Raw genomic sequence first — 22,521 nt, 5'->3', positions numbered from 1 at the left:
ACAGCAGAGTGTCATTTGAGATTATTGCATTTATTCATTTGCTATTTGCTCTTTCAGTCCCACCATCTATTGAAGACGATGTAACAACCGTCACAGCTGTGAAAATGTCTCCTGTGGTGTTGCCTTGTCACGTACAAGGACGCCCTCTGCCCACTGTCACCTGGACCAAGGGTGGAGCCAAACTGGGCTCCAGAGGAGGAAGTTACCGTGTACTTCCCACTGGTGAGACAGCATGTCTAAAGAACTGTAGTGGTTGTTCCGCCTTTTATATTATACATCATGATGTACTAGCCTAATGCCACAGGTCAAGGTATATATATTTTTGCTCATTAAATATGAATGATATGATATTAAACTATGTATCTTTGCACTCATTTCAATGCAGGAGTGTTGGAGATAACTGCTGCTGTGCCAAGTCATGCTGGCAGGTACACATGCTCAGCCCGGAACACCGCTGGGGTTGCTCACAAACACATCTCTCTGGCTGTGCAAGGTAAGATGTCATAGGGAGAGTTGACACCAGCCTTTAGTCTGGTTGAACTGAACCCTTACCCACTTGGTGCAGTTCGTTCAGGTGCGTGTGAACGCCAGACTCCAACTCTGGCGTGGACCAAAAAGCTGCTCTCTGGTCCGCCTCGAAGGGGTGGTCTCAGACCGCTGTCAAGTGAAGTCTGGAGTGGTTCATTTCACCATTCGAACCAATAACAGGAAGTGTACTTTTGTATGTGTCATTTCAGTGGTTAAAAACTTTTTCTACTCCTGTTTTGGTGACTTTTCGACCAAAATATCGACTAGCAGGTGAGAAACCTGGACTCGACGAAGCGAGCTGCCTTCTGAATGTTTGGGCTGAAAAGAACAATTCCAATTACTAGAGAAAGAATTCTGAATATACAGCGATAAAATGAAGGAGAATAGATTCCAGCTGTAAAGCAGTGTCGTGTGAAAGTTAAAAAACTGCATCAACAGTACATCAAAATACTGAATATGGTATTTGGAGTGGTTTGTTTTTTTACCCACTGACTATATGACCTATTAACAAAAAACGTTTCCACCAAACACAGCTTTTGATTACAATTTCTGGACCGTTGGAGTTTTGCAATTGTGAACGCAAACCGGACTAGCTGGAAAATTGAAACAGTGTGTCATCCTCGCATTGGTTCGAGTCAGGAATGGAACCTTTAGGTTTAAACCCGCCCATAGACTAGCTGCATGTTATTACATAGTAATGCATCTAAACACATTTAACAAAGGATTTGTTCTCCCATGTTTTTAGAGCCCCCAGAGATAAGGCCAATGGCAGAGGAAGTACAAGTGGTGTTGCATCATGGGACCGTTCTGCCCTGTGAGGCTCAAGGCTTCCCAAGACCGTCCATCACTTGGCAAAGAGAGGGAGTTCCCATAGCAGCAGGTGATGAATGATATGATGGTGATCTCTCATTTTATAAACACGGTGTTACTGTATGTAGATTAGGTTTGCTTGGACATTTGCTATCTGTCGCTGTTTTTCCAACATGAAAAATGTGCAATGTGTAAAATATGGCCAGAATTTTATACTGTGTTGGAACAGCACTTTGTACCTTAAGAGGATAGTCAGATAGTATAGCTCTATATATATATATTCGTGGGACTGATTTTCACACTCATGTGGTGTGACTTTGTTGTTTGATTACAGGTCACAGGCTTGCTGTGCTCTCAAATGGAGCTCTGAAGTTTTCTCGTGTCACGCTTGGTGATGCGGGGACCTACCAGTGCCTGGCAAAGAATGAAGCTGGCGTAGCTGTGGGCAGGACCAAACTAGTCCTTCAAGGTAACACAGACTGTTGATCTCACAGATGGGAAGAAAATGGTAGTTCCTCAGTGTTTATTTCTCATGGTCAAATTGTGTGTCACAGTATGCAATTAGTAACTTCTAGTGCCTAGACCCTTTTTTGGACATTTGTAAATGAGTTTATGTTTGCTCATCTTGTGTTTCTCCAGTTCCACCTGTGCTGAGTGTGCCTCGTGTGGAGTACACTGCAGTGCTAGGCCAGCCAGCCAGCCTGGAGTGTGTGGCTGATGGGCAGCCCAAACCTGAAGTTACTTGGCAAAAGGAGAGGAGGCCTGTGGTTGACGGCACTCATATACGTATCTTTGCCAACGGAACCTTGGCAATTACCTCTACTCAGCGCAGTGACACAGGCCTGTACACATGTACTGCCAAAAACCTCGCCGGCAGAGCCAGCCATGAAATGAGACTGGTTATTCAAGGTGAGTTAAGAGTTCCATATTATGTAAAGACTTAATATAGCAGGTTTACGATTAGGTTTACGCAAGTAGTTTTATTGATAAAACATTTTTGTTGATTTTCAGTCCCACCCATGATTCCTCCTGCGCAGACAGAACTATCAGTCATTCAGGGATTTCAGGCACTGCTGCCTTGTGCTGCTCAGGGTTCACCAGAGCCCAGAGTATCATGGGAGAAGGATGGTGCCACTGTGTCCAACCTACCAGGCAAATTCACTGTCCTGCGGTCAGGGGAGCTAATTATTGAGAGGGCTGAGGTTAGTCTGAGTACAACCCGTATTCTTCTCTGTGTTATAAACTCCATCTCTGTCCAGTTCCTGGCATAAGAATCAGTTCTGCTTGCTTTCTCCACACAGCCAGGAGATGCTGGTGTGTTTACATGTGTAGCTACCAATGCAGCGGGCTCTGTGAGACAAGACATCCGCCTGTCCATCAACATGCGGCCTGCCTTCAAGGAGCTGCCAGGTGATGTAACCCTGAACAAAGGGCAGAGACTGGCCTTGTCCTGCCACGCTCAGGGAACACCTTCTCCTGTCATCTCCTGGACTGTCAACAACAGTCCTTACCCAGGTATTATCTTCCTTCACATGGTAAGCTGCCCAGAACTTCAATACTACCAATGCATTTCAGCGTCATTGTGACAAATCACATCCTATTCAAGACGCCAACATAGCAATCAGTGTGTTTAATCTAATGCAGTATTGTGAGCTCAAACTGAAATGTTATTTGCTGATTGATTACAAATGTCCCAGGTGCCACTGTAGATGAGGCTGGCAGGAGCTCCATCATCATCGACAATGTTACTACTAGTGACGCTGGGACCTACGTGTGCATAGCAGAAAACAGCGTTGGCTCTATCCGAGCGCTCTCATTTGTCCGTATCAGAGGTGAGCTTTTTGTCCAGGATCAATCAGTGCTATTCAACTTTCTACAGATATTGCTTTCACCTTGTTGATGTTGTAAATATTTGCTATGTCTACAGAGCCTCCGGTGTTGAAGGGAGAAGCCCACATGTCTCAGACTGTCATCCAGGGTGGCTCTGCTATGCTGGACTGTCCAGTCCGTGGAGACCCCAGCCCTGTCCTCCGCTGGCTCCGGGATGGAAAACCATTGCTTCGCTCCCTCCGAATGCAAGCACTTCACAACGGATCCTTGGTCATTTACAGCATCACTGTAAATACAGAGTTCCCTTATGCTTTATTTCCTACATATTAAAGCAGTGACCCTGTCATTAGCAAAATTTTATTAAACCAAGTCTCACATTTGAATAATAAAGCCCCCTTCAGCAAACTACTTGCATGAATAAATGTTTCATATCTTGGAGAACAATGGAGCAGCATTCATCCTACCCAGGCTTCATCTGCAGTTCCCTTGGGTGGAGGAACAGTGTGTGACTGTCCTGCAGCGTCCTGCTCCCACCTAAATCGGATTCGGTTCAGTCAGAAAGGCTAACAGCATTAGCAACAGACGGAGGAGATGAACAGAGAGCTGGATGTTCCCAGACTCTGCCCCTCTTTCTTTAGCCTGTAACCTTGTTAGGCCTCTAACTGCTGCTGTAATTGCACAGCCTGCAGTTGAGACTTTCTCACAGACAGATGACTGTCCTTCCCACAGAGCACTCTAATGTGAAATTTCCTCTCTGGCTCAATAATATCTATTATGACAAAGAATTCAATGGAATAAAGTCATAACTGCCCACTAGAAAATAGCAGTTTTTTGCTATAATGTCACTTTTCTTTCTCATTTTATGTAATTTAAGGCACAGTCCTGTGTCCAAACTGTCCTGGAGGTTTGTGGCCTCATTAGAGGAAAATTGTTCCTCAGAGTGCCAATTAAGCCAAAGTCCCCTCCTCTACCTGTTTGATCTACAGGCTGCAGATGAAGGGGAGTACCAGTGCGTGGCTGAGAGTGAAGCTGGAACGGCAGAGAGGACCATTACTCTCAAGGTTCAGAGTGAGTTCTGTGTTCATAAAGACACACATTGTAATGGGATACATTTTACAAAAATTCACATGCCAGTAATAAGACAGTTACCTCTCAGAGTCTTGAACTAGTTTCACCTCCACTTTGTCTCATTGTTCTCTTAGTCAAATGTTGGTTTCCTCTTGTTGTGTCTCTTGTTCCTTTGATTTTTGTCACTATTTTCCTCCCTTCAGGAAGACTTTTCTATAAGCTTGTTATTTTTGCAAATAATCTAGTCTTCTCTCTCACTAACACAGTCAATGGAGGCTACTCTAACTGGGAAGAATGGGCTCCATGTAGTAGCACCTGCGGACAAGGTTTCCAAGAACGAATCAGATTGTGCAACAACCCAGAACCAGCCAATGGTGGCCGATCATGCAGCGGCCCCAGTATCGACTCCAGGAAATGTCAATCTGGTCTCTGTCCAGGTGCAAACTAATTTGTTTGTCTTTCTCTTTAGTAGCTGATATTTTAGGGTCATTGCTACAGTGTTTCATAACATATTACAGTTTATTCTGGACACAGTCTGATATCCTGGTTAAGGACATAACCTATGCATTGTCATCCTGAATGCTCTTATGTACATGAACGAAGAGATTATTATAATGGCTACCTTACAGACAGCGGACACACACCAAAGGGACATTTCCACATTTAAGCTATGAGTATTGTTACAGTGTTTGTAAAAAGACAGATAGGGCTTTTAATGTTAAAAAAAAGTATAAATACGTTACAATGACCAATTATTATAAGTGCATTATTATAAGTTCTGTCTGTTGGTATTCTTACTGATTAAAGGAGAGACTCCTCGCAAGACCAGAGGTAGTCTGATCGGCATGGTGAATGAGAGAGAGTTTGGCGTGTCCTTCCTGGAGGCCAACATTACAGACAGTGAAGAAGAGGGGAGCAGTACTATGCAGGCACGCCTGGACAACATCCCCCCCAGTGTGGGTAAGTGATAGCACATCACATTCCCTGGGTTGATATCTTCATACCACCACGTGTACTATGAAGACTACGTGTTTAGAGAGAAACATCTCCAAGTAATTACAATGCCTGTTGCACAGCAGTCTTTTATCAGACACAAGTGTGCATACGGTATATAAACTGTCAAAAATTGTGTCAAAATCCAAGGTGTTGTTGAAATAGACTCTGCAAGTTAAATGTTTTTTGTAAATTAGCATGGTATGGGTTTTGCAAACTTTTAAAGAATGATGACCTGCAGTTTACATTTACCACTTTACTAATGAGGTGATAGATGTGAATTCAGGGAAGTACATTCTGTGCAAACTGCAGAGCTTATTTTAGGGATATGGTCCTTGTGTAGACCACATGTTCTGCATTTTTGCGGTTCTGAAAGAGGCCAAGAGTTGATTTTGTTGCGTTGCAGGTCCCTTGCTGCGGGTGCTGGTGTCTGTGTTCGCTCCCATCTACTGGACCACTGTGCTGCAGAGCGGAGCAGCCAGAAACGGCTACTCCTTCACTCAGGGGCAGTTCAGGCAGGAGTCTCAGCTGGAGTTTGAGACTGGTAAATTTAGTCCTAGATCAGGGGTCTAATTTATAAACCGTGCATATGTACAAAACAAGGCTGGAAATGTGCGTATGCCACTTCACAAGCAAAGGTTGTGATCTATAAAAAACAAACTTGACGGGAAAATGTGCATCCTGTAAAGAAACTCTGAACCATGCACATAAAGAGGAGAAATGAGAAACGACGACTCACATGGCAGAAGGATGAAACGGTTTGAAATGAATAGGCCAACTATTGTATAAAATAAATCGAAATATTACCTCTGAGTATTATAGGCTTAAAGCCTTTCTAAATAATCAGACACATGTTTGATTGATTTTTTTTCCCCTGAAGTGCGCAATAAAAAAACAGAAATTAAGGTAATTTGCGGTGCACAAAAACAACCATGATTTAGAATAATAAAAACAAACTGAGACATCTGTTTCTGCAAAAGAACACCTCAAATATGTTGAACAGTTTAATCAGGAATCATATTAATTAATACTTGCATGCACTGAAATTTATTCTCATAAATAAGGTGAACAGGAGGACAAATTACATTTAAACTGATGCCGTTTTCAATGCGTCAGTCGAGCAAATACGAATGCACAGTTTCATGTATTGTTATCACATGTTTGTTGCCTTATCGAGCCAAACGCTGTGCGCCAGCATGAGGATGTGATGCGCTGCTTGTAAAAATAACTATTTTATTGTCATTTACAAAAAGTCATATGTCTTTTAACTCGTCGGCAGCCTCTTTAATAGAGTGGACTGTTTGAATAGCCTAAATAAATGTTTAAACACAAGCGGAATTAATTAGATTTACTTTTTATTTTTGGCTTTTGAGTGCACGTACACTTTTAGTGAGGTTTCTACGCACAGTTTTATAAATGAGACCCCAGTCCTTTTCAATAAGTGTTGTAATGAATATTTCAGACTTTAGATTATAGAAATATTGCATTTACAATCACAAAGGCTTTGTAGATATAACAATTTTGTTTAAGTTATGGTGAGTGTCTGCAGCACAAACTACACACAGACTAAAAAGACAGAACTTGTGGTCATGGTTTTTATCTGACCACTGATCCTCTGATTGGTGATTTGGTTTACAAAACAACCAGCAGATGGTGCCACTTACTGTCACTGACATTCAGTTCACACACGAAGGCCATTACTTGATAACAGTTTCAGCATGCTCCCTTGTGCTTGTAAATGAGTTTGTAATTTTATTGTTTGTTTTTTTTTTACAATCTAACCTCTTTAAACAGGGGAGATCCTTCGTTTAACCCATGTTGCCAGAGGTCTGGATTCTGAGGGAGTTTTACTAATTGACATCGTAATTAACGGATTTGTGCCTCCTTCATTATCATCATCTCATTTGAGTCTACAGGTGCGTTCATTACAATGTGTAATTAAAGACCTCAAACATATCTCAGTAGAGAACTTGTTGACATATTCAAGTTCCTCTTCTATGTGTCTGACCGGATTTATTTTGCGTCCCAAAGGAGTTTGATGAATCATATGTGCAGACAGGCCAAGGGCAGCTGTACTCGTGGTCATCGCAGACCCACCAGAGAGGAGGAAACCCCATGGTGCTGCGCTGTAATCATACTATTATTTATGAGGGCCAGGAGGAGCGCCAGGGCCCTTTGCTCCAGTTGCTCAAGGTCTCCGGGATGAACAGCGTCTACAACATGTTTACTCTCTCTTTGGACTTTCATTTCACTGCCAGCCTTCTCATACCAGGTCTGGGAAAAGAATAACAATGATTTAAAACTTCACCATCACTACGTCACATGACATACTGGTTTTGAATGTTGAAACAGCCGTGAACTGAGCTTTTCTGTTTGCAGATGGTTATGGAGACACATGCCCTAAAGGTTTCATTCTTGACACAGCCTCCTACTGTGCTGGTATGCCGCTTTCTCCTTTTTTATGCTCCATTAATCTTTGAACATTTATCACTGTACCAGTTTTAGGTTTGTAATTAAATGTGTCCTTGTTAGATGAAGACGAGTGTGCGCTCCAGTCTCCCTGCTCTCATTCATGTAACAACATCATGGGAGGCTTTTCCTGTGCCTGTCCCTCTGGCTTCACCATCTCTACAGAGTCCAACACATGCCAAGGTGAGACAAAAAAACATGCCTGCTGGGGTAATGGTGATTATTTACCAGATATACAATGCTAATGTCCTAGTTACGTACTGGAAAATCATCAGTTTAAGCCCCTATCTGTCATCTTCATCTAATCCTCTGCCACAGCATTTGGCCTTATACTTCTGTTTCACTAATTAATACCATGCAGATATTGATGAGTGTTCCCAGGGCTCGCACATGTGCCACTACAACCAGCAGTGTGTCAACACAGTGGGCACATATCGTTGCCAGGCCAAGTGTGGACCAGGATTCAAACCCAGCATTACCGGAACCAGCTGTGAAGGCCAGTCATTGTTAATCACTGTTGCACAACATTTTATATGGAGGCAGAACAACGCGTTGTTGTGTTGTTCTTTGTTGAATCCAATTATATTCATTTTTATTTACTTACCATGCAGTATCTTATACAGTATACTGGATGTCTAAAGTAGATTGATAAAACCAGATTTGTCAAATGTGTGTTTCAGATGTGGATGAGTGCCAAGAGTCTGCACTCTCCCCGTGTCAGCATCAGTGCCTCAATACTCTGGGATCCTACCGTTGTATCTGCCACCCTGGATACCAGCTGTCAGGACATCGCTGCATCGGTCAGTCACCTAACTGGATGGAACTCCCACGGGTTATTAAGAGCTTAGAAAAGTCATAGAAATTAAATAATTGTAACTTTCAAATCATGGCATGTTATATTTAGGAGATGTTAGTCTGAGCAACTGGAACTACTTGCTGTGCTGGGGGACAACTATCATTAACAGCTCTGTTGTAATGGTTGCACTTTCATAGACATCAATGAGTGCATGAGAAACGTATGCCCAGCTCACAAGGAGTGCCGTAACACAGAGGGAGGATACCAGTGTTTCGACAGCTGCCCAGCTGGCATGACCAAAGCAGAGAATGGAGCCTGCATGGGTTAGTGGGTTAAAATTATTATTTTTTTTTTATTTACTTTTATTTTTAAGGTGCTAAATGTAGGATTTGACCATACATATACACCAGACACAACTCATTTATGCCTAGAAGGGCTCGTAGATTGGGTTCCATCCTCCAAGAAGACACCTGTGATTTTGTCAATTTATTTACTTTTGGACGTGTGACAGCTGCTTCAATAACCTGGACCTGTCAGCATTAGTGTAATCAGTGGATACAAACAGCAGTGGTGGTGATAATATTGGCAGAGTCTACAAACCTCTTCACTGCACATTATGTTGCACAATACCAGGTCACACTTCACAGGATTGTTTTAGGGCACACAACAGCAAGAAGTTGCTGCTTGTCCTTCACAAAGACAGCGAAAGCTTTATAGATATAGATAATAGATTGGTAGTCAGAGAACAGAAGAAACATCTCTTTATAACCGGAAACAAACAAGTTTATGGTATTGTGGTCTTCATTTGAATTAGTTAATTTAATTTATTAATAGTCCCAACATTTTCCTAGATTGGCTGATATTGTTGTTAACTTCATATTTTTCAGATATTGACGAGTGCCAGGATGGAAGTCACATGTGTCGCTACACTCAAATCTGTCAGAACACAATCGGAGGTTACGGTTGTGTATGTCCTAGAGGTTACAGATCCCAGGGAGTAGGCCTCCCATGTCTGGGTACGACACCGGCGCTTTGTATGTTGTTGTCGCTGTAATGTGGAGCACGCATGAGAACTGATTGGCTTGTTCTACCTTTCAGATATTGATGAGTGTCTGCAGACGCCAAACCCTTGTGCCTACCAGTGCCGCAATGTGCCTGGCAGCTTTAGGTGCCTGTGCCCTCCTGGTACTGTGTTGCTTGGAGATGGCCGCTCCTGTGCGGGGCTAGAGAGAGGGCAGACCTTCACCAATGGCACCAGAGTCAGGGCAAGACTCCGCCCACAGCTGGTGTCGTCTCTAGGCAGGCCAATCCTCTCCCGTTCTAATGGAGTATCTCGAATTACCAGACAGAGCTGTCCCGAGGGCTACACCACCAGAGACGGCACGTGTGTTGGTGAGCATGCATCCAAACTTTTACAAATAAATCAAATACAGAATTCACAAACACATTTAAAAAAAAAAATGAAAAGGCAACATCATACTCCTTTAATAACCTCGCGATTCTCACACTCTACACGTTATTCTCTGTACAGATGTAGATGAGTGTGTGCTCAGGAAGCCATGTCAACACGATTGCCGAAACACCATTGGCAGTTTCCAGTGCCTGTGTCCCCAAGGTTACCAGCTCTTACCTAATGGCAGGAGCTGTAAAGGTGGGAAAGTTTATTCAACTTAAATTGTATAACCTTCTTCCTCTGTTTAAATGATTACAACTAAGCTCCTTTCCCCTTTCTCTACCTTTAGACGTTGATGAATGTGTAGAACAAGGCATCCAATGTGGACACAATCAGATGTGTTTTAATACCCGAGGGGGATACCAGTGCCTGGATACACCCTGCCCTGCATCCTATCAGAGTGGACAAAGCCCCGGGTAAATTGCATGACTAAAAAGTATTGTAAAGTATTTAAATACAATTAGGCTGTAGATACTATATACATGAATGCACTTTTTGTAGCTGTAAGATATTTTAGTGTATCAGTGACACTCCTGTTTCCTGGTGAACTTTTAAGGACCTGCTACAGGCCCTGCTCTCTGGACTGCGCCGCAGGAGGCTCTCCTCTGCTCCTGCAGTACAAGCTGCTCACGCTCCCCTCCGGCATTCCAGCCAGTCACAATGTGGTACGACTGTCGGCTTTCTCAGAGTCAGGCGTCCTGCAAGAACGTACGTCTTTTACCATACTTGAGCAAGAATCAGAGACGGGGGTGATGGGCCGGGTGTTTGGCATCAGAGATGAGTTAGGCAGGGGGATCATCTTCACCCTGCGGCCTTTGGATAGACCAGGACTAGTGCGGCTCAAGGTGCAGGCCACCACCATCTCCCCGCAGGGCCGTATTACTTACCAGAGCATCTTCATCATCTACATCTCCATCTCATCGTACCCCTACTGAGCTTCTGTGCTGCCTTACAAATTATTCTGCCTCCCAGTGGCCTCTGGATGCCTTTTACCCACAAGGCCATTCACCAAAGCCCTGTGCACCGGACACATTAGGCCATGCAAAGAAGCTCTAAGAAGCAAGACAAGGTGGACATGGTTAGTAAGTGGATCTCATGATGTGTACCCCCGTCTGTGACTGAATTGTCATAGTGGAAAAAGTCCTATGACTTTAAGAGAAAAGATCTTTGTTTTAAGTGTTCATTTGGTTCTGTTGAATTGATTATAGAGCCGAGCCTACTCTATTAAAGACATCTGAACTGACAAACATGCTGGAGGAAAAAAAAATTCAGAATGTAAAAACGTGTAATGTCAACCAAGCACTGAAGTTATTTCGTAACCATCAGGAACCAGAACTATTTTTATTTTTGCTATCGTTCTGTATGTTAGTTTCAAATGTTAGCTAATTCCGGGTCAGATTTATTCTCATCAAAATATGTTTGCAGCGCGCACTTGGAAATACGAGTCTATCAACAGTTGTGAAATTGTACAATGTTTTCCCCTATTATTTTAATTTATTTAAGTGATTTAAACACATCACTGGTTCAGACAACCTCCGGTCCCAGAAGGTTTGAGTTAATAAGGATCTACCAGCATTGTAATAACCTTCATTGGCACATTGTAACAGTGGCTTGTGGCTACGTAGCTAGCGACAGTGTTTCGTCTATTGTATGTGTTTTTGTACTCTTTTATAAAAAAATGTATCAAATGAAAAAGCTTAAAAGGTGCTATTCTGAATGTACTTGAGTGTTTTGAGTTGATACAGTTGTATTCTCTTTGACAGCTATTGGTGTTGGTGTTACAAGGGAAACGGGTCAGTTATTAAATACTCACCACATAGCTGGACCACACTTACATTTTTTGCAGTGTGGCATTGCTAAAAAATGGCACATCTTTCCTGCATTCATGACGCTATACACATTTTCGAAATCTCATTTCAACATTTGTAATAGTTGGTGTTCAGTAATCAAATATGTAGCACCAATGTACAAATGTGAGAAGGGAAGTTATCAGAAAACCATAAAATGCCCACAGTTGCCGTAAAAATGTTTGCTCTACTCTTGCAGATTAAACAAATATTTCCCCTTTGCTGTAAATGGGTGTCAAATATTTGAAGAAATAAAATGGACAACACTTTTGTTACTGTCTGTGTTATTACCATACCATCGTTTAAGTCAGCTTTGGTGACACATTTCTGTAATACCCAGAATAACATTTTACTAACAGCATTTTGCAGCACACAAACAATATTGCAGCAAACATTTATTATTAACCAGGCGGGGAGCATACACACAGCCTTCTCAAGCAAATCCATTTGGCTACAAAATTAATGAATGTACTAACCCTGAAAGCCGATACCAAACTGGCTTTTAGATCCTTTCTACTCTTGGCTCTCAGACCAGAAACTTTAACCTAAAATAATTTCTTTCCTCCTCTGTTGTGACTGTTGTCTTGTTGTTATACAGCCTGTTTACTGTCAGATATCCAGGAGAACATACAGTATATGCTATTTTTAGATAATCCAGTAAAGTGGTTGATGGTGACCTCTCTCTGACTTCTATCCTGTCCATCAGTTTCTGGTAGACCCTGATAAAAATGCAACAAACTGTGAGCTTGTTTATTGAAATGTAAAATACAAGACTCCTTCAAAAACAACCCAGGGCACACTGTAGAGTTTGTGCAAAATTAAAATGCCTTTATTTAACATTTCAATATGTATATAAAAAATAACCAACGAGCTGCGACTGACACAGGTCTTTATCATTAGGGTCATTGTCAGCAGTATCTTACACTAATCGGAGCCCTTTAAAGAGAGAGTCGTGTCATCTCGGAGCATCTGGTAAGACTTGTAAAAAATGAGATTATATATTATTTGCACAACTGAAACAAGTTAAACGTGCGCATTAAAGCATGTTAGTGGATTTCCCCCACTAAATTAGAAGACTTGGGGGAAATTAACGAACAAATTATGACACTGGCAATGGATAAAGTTAGCAGCACACAATATAAACAGGCGCAGCCTATTAATGTATTTTAAAATCAAACCTGTAGCTGTTTACAAGAAAGGTTGAATTGAGGGCAACTGGACTTCTTCTGAAACGTCATCTACAACCAAGTCCAGTTGCTCCCGATGCAACGTTTCTTGGATAACCATGACCTGGATGAATCTTCACAGATGTGTAGGTTTGTCTAACCCTTTCTCTTATTCTCCCTCTCTCAGCACAAGAATCACAGGGGGGTTCAGTGGAGCCTGAAGATCATCTGCAGTGATGTTTGTAATAAACCAAACATTAAGCCAGTGATGTGTTCTTTCTTTGTGGAAAAAGTACCTCACATATTTTTTTGCTGCTTCTCTAGTGATTGTAAGGTTGCTCCTGAGTCAATAATAAACCATACATTCGTACTCCTTTTTATGACCGACTGCAGCAGCAACTCCACACAGCACAATAAACCGTGCTATAAACAACAGTAAGACAGTACGCTGGCACAAACCAATTAATTAATCACAAATTAATTCATGACAATCATTGATAGTCACCTGTATGTTCTATCTGAAGTCATAAAGATTAGTCATGGAGATCAATTAACCCTGGTACCATGGGATTACTAAAAGGATTGTTAGAAAGGTAAAGCTGATCTGAATTTTAAAATGTGTTTTCAAGAGGAAAACACTTTGCAATGCAAGGTTAGCCAAAAAATTTCCACAAGGTAGGTGATTGTAGCTGTTACTGTCAAAAATATATTTCCTCCTTTTTAAAAAATATTAATAGTATTATTGTATAAATTACCAAAAATCACTTAAAATTTTTTGTCGTTTTTTCAATAGCCCGCCCAGGACTTCCGGGAACTATCTGCGGTCTCCATGAACTACATGTGCTGAGTTACAGTAGTTCATAAGCTCATTATGTCATTATGTGTAGACACATTAGGCTATACGGTTATGCTCTGTAAAAAACAAGTTACAGGTTTATTGTTGATCATGTAATGTTACAGTTTTATTTAGTTAATGTTATACTTTCTTTGAGAGTCAGCGGGGTGTACTGACTTGCAGTAGTTAATAAGCTGTCATTAATTGCATTGCACATTACATGGTTGTGCTCTGTAAGTGAAAAACAGGTTACAGTTACAGAATTCCTTATAGTTATGCAGTGTTATAAGCAGCCTGGATTGAACGCATCTGGTGATACAACATTCATTATAGCCACAAGTGACTTGAGACTTGACTTGGACTCTAGCTCAAAGACTTGTGAGCATCTCTGAGTGAAGGTGGACCTAGTCCTTCCCATATGTACACATAATAAATTCCTAAAAGCACAGAATTCCTACAAAATCACCATACCCTCATATATATATATTAAAGTACAATCTTTACATTATTCCTGAAGTAATGTTTCACAAAAAAGCAAAAAAGTATATCTCATTGAGGACAGGGCATATATTTGCTTTCAGCTGTACAATCCAGAAGGTCTTGCATTGGTAGAAGTATTTTTAGGCCTCTAATGTCCTTTTCAACAACTTGACCTTCAGTGTATTATGGTTACCATGTCCTGTTTGCGCATAATGTAACGTCATAGCATAATCAACATTCTTTGTGCCGATAGAATTTTTAGATTATACCTCTATATTGAACTTTTAATCTTCTTTTTGTCTGTCCTACCTAGAAACATCCCACAGTATATATCATCATATTGCCCAACCCAAACAGGTAGCACCAATGTTCATAGACGACTTACAATGTGCCTTAAATCATTAACATTAATTCTCTATGCCAGGAGTGAAGTCAAATCACTCATTACTGACTTTCTTTCACTTTGGAAACATGCAGTCTCTAGTAAAACTATGATAGTTACTTCAGGTAATACTTCAGCTGCTCAGTAGATGGAGTAGCGTTTAGGCTGTTCTAAAAACGGTGAAACTGTCTGTAAGATCAACGTGTGTGCCCTCAGTGTTTGGTACTGTTGGTCTCTCTGTTGGATGTTAAGCAGCTGTCATAAGGAGAAAAACAGTACATCAATCTCTACAGGAAGGTACTTAAACACTACCCCACATATGGATACGCTTGTGGCTGAATCAGTACCGTATAATAGGATTAGGTTACTTTTGACAGAAATGCCATGAAACTGACAAGGTTGAAGAGCATCTGTTATACAAAACCCACTTTTTTGTCGTTCAATTCCATGAAATGAGTAACAGAAAAGGTCATGGACTGGAGAGAGTGTATTTGTTGATGCTTCAGTGTGTGTGTGTGTGTGTGTGTGTGTGTGTGTGTGTGTGTGTGTGTGGGAGGTTGCCTCCAGTTGTTTCTGTAATGTGGTCATTGACTTAGCCTGGATATTAGGAACTGTGAGTGATTGTGAAATGACTTCATCTATTTGGCGTGTGGTAGGGTTGTGTCACATCATATTGTTAAGACAAATCGGTATCATTTTTAATATAAAAAAGGCAATATTCCAACTTGTTGATGTAATGACATCATAACGTTACACAATAAGAAGCGTGGCTGAAAAAAGAGGCAGTGACATTGCTTAAAGTTAAATTTAAGACTTTTTAAGACTATTATTAATGCAATTTAAGATTTATTTCACATTAATACTGGCAAAAAAAAATTCATGAGTCCCAGAACATCAGGACGGGCCCCAATTAACTTCTGAGATGAGGTCTCTCTTAATGAAATCTGCCAATCCAAATCGCATAATGTAAGACATCTTGTCCTTTCCACACTTTAAGGTTTACACGATGTCAGAATGATAAAAGTTAATTAAATAGGATAAACGGTCTGTAGGGGAGAGCAGGGGTGAAAGTAACACGGGACGAAAGTAACAAGGCGATTTTCTCAGAGCCCTGACTGCATTTGCAGTCCAAGCTGTGACAACACCTTCAGCACGCAACCCTTGATGGAGCTGCCAAATATCGCGTGATTTCATCATCGTTTCCCATAGTCTCCGGAAAGCTGTTCTCGAGCACGGTAGGTACATTTCTGAAGCGGGACTGTTTTTCGAATTACAAGTTGTGTCTCTCTTTTCGTGCGTCACAGTAATTAATCTACAGGTTATTTAGTGCTTTAACACACCCTGAAGTTTCCCCTGTCAGAGTTTTTTAGTATAAAAATAAATTGTGTTGATATGTCAGGAGTTCACCTATGTCTTCATTGCTTTTATGCAGCCTTTTGCTACAGCTGTTTGTAAGTTCAAACCTTGGTTATAACAAACTATTGCTAAGTTGTGATTTATGCATTACTTAAATAAAAGCGGTTGCACTACAGAGACATACAACATAACTCTACATAGGTGGAAATACAGTCTATGTGGAGATCAAAAAATGTCACAGAATTATACTCACTAACAGTGAAACAACCATTTTTCGGTCCCAGAGCATAATCTTTTCATTAATTTCATGTATTTTTGCACCAGTGATACAGTAGAGGCCCAATTTATTGATATGACAGTGGAACTCTGTCAAGGATTGGCCATTTGCCTTAGTTATAACTTTACTTCTAAAGCAGTTAAGTCATTCCCCAAGTAATCGTGGTGAACCAATTTTAGTGGCTGATTTAATAAAAACGAATTAGTAGTTATTACACCTCTTGTGTCGACTTTACGTGCTAACTGATGCAAGTGCAGAGCACCTACGCTTTTAATGTTGACATAGATCCAATTGCTGTCTGGAGGTCGTTTACTGGAGTTGTAAGAGTTAATGTTGTTTGTGCAGAGTGGGTTGCGCTGTTGCCGGACGTTGTTGATGCTCTTGATGTGAATACAGAAAGAACAGGCTTCAACCAAGCACTAAATGTGCTGTTCTCGACCCAGATCTTGTTGAACTTGCACTTACTCGTATGAGAAGAAAAATTAACAGAAACAATTTTAATTTATAATTTATAGAAGTAGGCTAGCTATTTTTTGGATGAGAAGAGACCCACACACCACATTGCGACACACCAGCTGGGTGTACTCAGATAAATTCAGACCACGCTGCACAGTTTGCATTAGTGGTTACTGTTACTCTTGTGCTTTCTCGTCCCTCTCCTCTCTCCTCCTATCACTTCCTGCAGGTTTTCTGGCTCTGGAGCTGTGGAGTCTGGATCTGTGGCTGCGGGTCGCCTGCTGCCCCCGTGTTCCTGCTCGACACCCTCTACTGCAACGACTATTGTTGCTAGTCTTATTGTTATTATTGTTATTATAATCATTAACATTATGATGGTTACCATTAACACTATTATAAATATCTGTACCATTTTTCATTTAGTTTATAGCAACATTACCTTCGCTGTCTGTACCTCTGTGTGTATATTGTGTAGGCTGCCTCCCTCCCCTCTCTCTCTCCTTACATCCCTCTCTCTCTCTCTCTCTCTTTCTCTCTCTTCTCTCTCTCTCTCTCTTTCACTCTCTTTCTCTCTCTCTCTCTCTTCTCTTTCTCTCTCTCTCTCTTTCACTCTCTTTCTCTCTCTCTCTCTCTCTCTCTCTCTCTCTCTCTCACCCCAACCGGTCGAGGCAGATGGCCGCCCACCCTGAGCCATGGTTCTGCTCGAGGTTTCTGCCTCTTAAAAGGAAGTTTTTCCTTGCCTCTGTCGCCTAGTGCTTGCTCTTGGTGGGAATTGTTGGGCTTCTGTAAATATCATCACAGAGTACGGTCTAGACCTGCTCTTTTATGAAAAGCGCTGTGAGATAACTGTTGTTGTGATTTGGCGCTATATAAATAAAATTGAATTGAATTGAATTGGTTCCATGTTGGTTTTGTTTTTGTAGTTTTCTGTTCAATACACATTTTTACCAAAAACACATTTAAAAGCGTGACTGAAGTTAATGCACCTTTATAAAAGTTTAACGATTTTTAAGACCTGTCAAAATCATAATTAAGACTTTTTAAGGCCTTAAATACACATTATTGGATTTTAGACTTTTTAAGACTATAAGAATATAAATCTGTATATAGCAGATCAAATAATTTTTGCTGTGACAGCCCAATTTGAGACTTACATGGAAAACATATTGAATTTAAATAAATATAAAGAGATGTCTAAGCCACTTCCATTAACTGTGATCCTAAACAAACAGCCATTAAACCGAATTATTTCTGATTATGGTGCATATGACGCTAATTTAAAAATCTGTGCTACTTAATATCTCTGAAATGGGCAATAACTAAAGCAGTAAAGCAGCACCATTAGGACTTCACATATATATATACACACACACACACACACATGTGAATAGAACAAGCAGTGGCTGGAAATAATAAAAAAATGGCATTAAAAGAAACAAGCATTACTTTCTGAGAAAAACAGCAGGACTGCACACCAAACTGGATCCTAGTCATTCATTACGATTTCATAGAGCTTCACAAATTCCCTGTAACAAATACAACACTGCAAGGCAAACTGGAGGCCTTTTCCCATTTTCTATAAAAAACAAGTATTAGTGGATATGAATGCTGAGCGATGGCTACCAGTACCACCTCCCCTACTGCTTTACACAGTCAGGATGTCAGGAGAAATGGGGACTCACTGTGCTCCACTCACTAATGAGCACAACACTGCTGCCTATTAGTAGGTATAAGCAATGGAGCTCAGAGCTCACCCATCATTACCAAATTAATCATGCAAACAAAAGCATTCTTCAAGTTAAAGTCTCATCGTGTCCTAGATTCGGCCAGAGCTCTAATGCCCCTTAATAATGCCAAATTAGACATTGTTTGACCATACAGTATTCTGCCACACCACCAAAACATTAAACTTAAAGCTGCACTAATCAATATTTTTATATGAAAAATGAGACAAATGAGAATGTGTAATATGAAAGGTGTCGCTAATGGTGACAACCCCACAGAAAATTATCTTAACTCTGAAGTTCTTTTCAGCTCTATGGAGCGTTTTAGCCTCTTTTACCTCATTGTTTTGGTTTTATGGCAACTTCACTGTTTTGGTTCAGTCTCACTGCTCTCATCAGCAAAATGCAGAGAGCTGTTTTGAAAAACAAACAAACTGTAAATTACCTGTCTACTACAAGCACAGAATGACTATATAAAGTAAGTGAACAAAGGTAGTGACTAGCTGGTGACCATAATTAAGTATCTGGCTGCTAAAGAGCCATACCTTTCCTTCAAGAGTTGGTGAAAACCAAAACAGAGGTAAGTGGAGAGTAAGTATCAGACGTATATTTGTCAGGTGGTCAAGAACCCAACACCAAATGAATGCTAATGTTGTTTGGCATCTGCTGGATGTGTAAACAGGCAACTTTTACCAGAATAACTTTATATGTTGTATGTCAATGTTGTGTTTTCATAACTAGTTGCTGCTGCCCACAAATGAGATGTGTTAATGCAATAAAAATGCAGTTAAAATGTTGTTTAGTGTAGTAGGCAAGGCTGCCTAAACTGAGACCAAGTTAAGACCAAGACCAAGGGAGAGCGAGACCAAGTCAAGACCAAAACCAGTTCCCCACATTACATGACACACAATAAAACGTACAACGAGATCATAGGTGCTTCTCAAATTGATCTTAAAGATCCACATTCCCATTAAAACACAAGAGCTGAATCAACGTAGGCATCTTTTTCAACACTCCTTTTCCATGCTTACAATCATGGGGAGGGGTGACAGCCGTTAACAGTAACACCACATTTTAAATTAGGGTTATTGGTATGCAACCAATAACCAAAGCAATACGTATTACATCCAATCAAAGTTAGGATGTAAACAAATAAATCAGACAATGCAAAAGCAATTTATTGATATTCCCAAAATTATGGTCTTGAAATGAAGTCCAGAGTCCTCAATGTCTGAGACCGAGACAAGACCAAGTACAAATTCAGTCGAGTCCGAGACGAGACCAAGACCATCAAAAAGTGGTCATAAGACCGGTCTCAAGACCAAGACTGGTCTTAAAATCAGATGTTGAGCACCCCCATATTGCCAAAATGGCATGATCCTTGTTTCGCTGCGAAGCTTCGACTACCCTAACTACAACACCAAGTTGGTCACTGTATTAGAAGACAAGACAATCAATTTGTTAGTGATACTGGAGCATGTCACAGGGCTTTTTTAAAAGCATCGTCTCGCTTTAGCTCTAACTGCTGTCAAAGAACAGATTCACAGATAAGCCAAGTTACAACACTAGCATGAAAAAAAGTTATTGAAAAAACATTACATGAGGTCAGGTCACGCAAGTGGTATAATTGAAAAGGAATACAGACACAAACTGCAATGAATACGAGGAATGCCCCAGCTTCAGACTGTCCTAACTCTGTCTGTAACTAAGTGTGGAGAGATTGAGTAATACTATGGTCTGGTGGCTGAGAAGTAATGGTAAAAATGTAGTGGAGGATGTGGAGAGCCAAATGCCAATACTAGGTCAAAAGTCTAGATTTGGACATTGTTGCAGAAAACAGGGAGCATGCCTGTGCTTGAGTTTGTGTTGTTCTTTTTGTTTTTTTTTCATTGCCAGATTAAAAATGTCTGTCAAGTTGGTTCTTTGAAGTTAAAGTGAGAATTGAGTATTTGTTAGACTGGCTGTCTGATTAAGAGACAATTATGTCGACTGTGTGTTTGTCTACTTGTAGCACCTTATCACCACAGCAAATTCCTCGTATGTGTAAAACACTACTTGGCAATAAAGCTCCTTCTGATTCTGAGGTCCAACTCCTTCAACAGTCCAACAGACTGAGACTGAGACCTGTCTCCTTATTAATTCACCCAGTATGAAGGTAGCCTAATGCCAAAAATGCAAATGTAATCAGGCTGCACACTGCAGCGATTGTGAATGAATATAAAGATGTTGGCAACATATTTTAAAACCATTAATAGAATGTGCTAGCACACACTGTGTCAACATAGCATGCAAGGGTGGAGACAAATTTATAAAATTGAAGTACATTTTCCAGATGACATATTAAGTTTCTCACTTCATATGTTCGTCCTGCCAGTAAACGTGATAATCAATGTACGCATGCAGAGCGTTCTTACCCAGAGCATTACCCTATACCCTGCTGGAAATTACTTGTGCACAGATGAAAAGGATGCGATGCTAATATTTACTTGTCACCATAGCAGCGGTGAAATATACATACATTAAAATCTTTAAAAAGTAGGCCAGTGAAAGAAACCTAAGTGTGGAATAATGTAGACATGGCACACAAACAATAATTTTGGATAAATTGCGTATTAAAAAGATGGGAGGTTATGTATAATGGAAGTGCACTTATTTGTTACCTGCATTTTGTGTTGCAATATTCTATTTGTGTTGTCGTATAGAAGAAAATGTTGATATTTTTCTATAAGCCTTCTATAAGCTCATGGAGATTTGCATTACAATTTGCTTAAATGAAGCACTGCCCTCAGAACTATCTACCTAACAACCCTCTCAGTGGGACTATAAAAAAAGCACACTGTGTGGTATACAGCTTGACATCATTCTTTTCAGCCAGCTTGACAGTATTTCGTGCAAACGTAAGGGATTAGCTTGCCAAGAACATCAATGAGTTTTGGACCAAAGTTTACCTTTTACAGCCTTGTATAAGACCTCATATGGCTGAAGAAGAATATGCAGCCAATGATATCATCACTAACTGTTGCTGGGACAATCACACTGCCAAGCACCCACTCATCCTAATATTTGCAATTAAGAAATGCAAAAAGTCACCAGCTTGTCAGTATCTAGGATAACGCTTGTTCATGTGTTCCAAACATGTTGGCTGGAATGTAGCTGTTGTGTGAGTGCATGTGCCTGGTTGACTTTTAATGTGGGCCAGACACTGACTTCATCACCACAATGCTTACCACAGTAGTTCCATCCATCCTGCGTCTTAATCCGCAAGCCAAGCCCTGCTTCCTACCATTACTCCCTGGGACTGCGGATGGGAGGAAAAAGAGACTTGTATCAAATCCTAATATTTTGTAGCTGCGGATGGAAAGAGGTAAAACGACCACCACATGCTGAAAAAGAGAGAGAACCCACACAGATCTTTGATTGCTTTCCATACAAAGTCTCAAAGCTACTGTTTTGGGTTCGATTCTACGGTTAATATCATTCACGTCAGCCCAGGCATAACAGCAGAACTACCGACGCCAGATTTTCTTGTTCCTCACATTCACATTTTTCCAAGAAAAATGACTTTCCAGGCACAAATGAATAAAAACTGTTATATAAGCATTTACAGAAAAGGTCCAAGCTAATTTTAAAAAAGACAGTCATAGCATACTGGTAGAAGTAGTTAAGTGCAGCACTGGGCTAATTAAATTAAGCATGCATAATTCAGTAACTGCTATGCCAACTGAGATTAAATTAAATTAAGATTCTAATGTGTGGCTATAATCAATATTTTTACATTAAAATTACTCATATGACCAAGTGTTATGTGAAAGGTGATGCTTGTAGTGACGAACTACAAGTTTTACAGAATCTTTCAACTCGTTTTGATTATATGACCACAACGTTATTGTTTTGGTTCACTCTCACCGCTCTTATCAGTGTTTTATTCAGCAGCAGCTGTTGAGCAAAGAAGCTCCAAACACACTGTATTCTACTTGCTCAGCACCAAAGAGGAGGCATAGTGGAGCATTTTGATGATCTCAAGAGCCATATATATCCCTCAGGAGGTGGT

The 22,521-nt window shown here is 40.7% G+C and overlaps 1 protein-coding gene across 1 annotated transcript in view; it reads left to right on the top strand.

The window, feature by feature from the left end:
- hmcn2 (hemicentin 2) overlaps positions 1–12,065 on the top strand; it is a 51,807-nt gene extending 39,742 nt beyond the window's left edge. The window contains exons 57-81 of the mRNA XM_038703764.1: positions 58–222; positions 386–493; positions 1,274–1,408; positions 1,673–1,807; positions 1,978–2,247; positions 2,350–2,540; positions 2,640–2,853; positions 3,036–3,170; positions 3,266–3,456; positions 4,155–4,236; positions 4,503–4,673; positions 5,044–5,196; positions 5,636–5,773; positions 7,024–7,145; positions 7,261–7,501; positions 7,609–7,668; positions 7,762–7,881; positions 8,060–8,194; positions 8,379–8,498; positions 8,692–8,817; positions 9,382–9,510; positions 9,593–9,886; positions 10,026–10,145; positions 10,237–10,363; positions 10,504–12,065. Of these exons, the coding sequence (XP_038559692.1) occupies positions 58–222; positions 386–493; positions 1,274–1,408; positions 1,673–1,807; positions 1,978–2,247; positions 2,350–2,540; positions 2,640–2,853; positions 3,036–3,170; positions 3,266–3,456; positions 4,155–4,236; positions 4,503–4,673; positions 5,044–5,196; positions 5,636–5,773; positions 7,024–7,145; positions 7,261–7,501; positions 7,609–7,668; positions 7,762–7,881; positions 8,060–8,194; positions 8,379–8,498; positions 8,692–8,817; positions 9,382–9,510; positions 9,593–9,886; positions 10,026–10,145; positions 10,237–10,363; positions 10,504–10,882 (4,061 nt within the window). The 3' untranslated portion in view covers positions 10,883–12,065. The remainder of the gene's footprint in view (positions 1–57; positions 223–385; positions 494–1,273; positions 1,409–1,672; positions 1,808–1,977; positions 2,248–2,349; positions 2,541–2,639; positions 2,854–3,035; positions 3,171–3,265; positions 3,457–4,154; positions 4,237–4,502; positions 4,674–5,043; positions 5,197–5,635; positions 5,774–7,023; positions 7,146–7,260; positions 7,502–7,608; positions 7,669–7,761; positions 7,882–8,059; positions 8,195–8,378; positions 8,499–8,691; positions 8,818–9,381; positions 9,511–9,592; positions 9,887–10,025; positions 10,146–10,236; positions 10,364–10,503) is intronic.
- The last annotated feature ends 10,456 nt before the right edge of the window (positions 12,066–22,521 follow it).

The sequence above is a fragment of the Micropterus salmoides genome, unplaced genomic scaffold, assembly GCF_014851395.1.
Source record: "Micropterus salmoides isolate LMB-PRFRI ecotype aquatic unplaced genomic scaffold, ASM1485139v1 Ms_hic_scaffold_7, whole genome shotgun sequence".
Taxonomy (NCBI): Eukaryota; Metazoa; Chordata; class Actinopteri; order Centrarchiformes; family Centrarchidae; genus Micropterus; species Micropterus salmoides.
The sequence above is the reverse complement of the archived record's forward strand: the minus strand, read 5'-3'. Positions and strand labels throughout refer to the sequence as shown.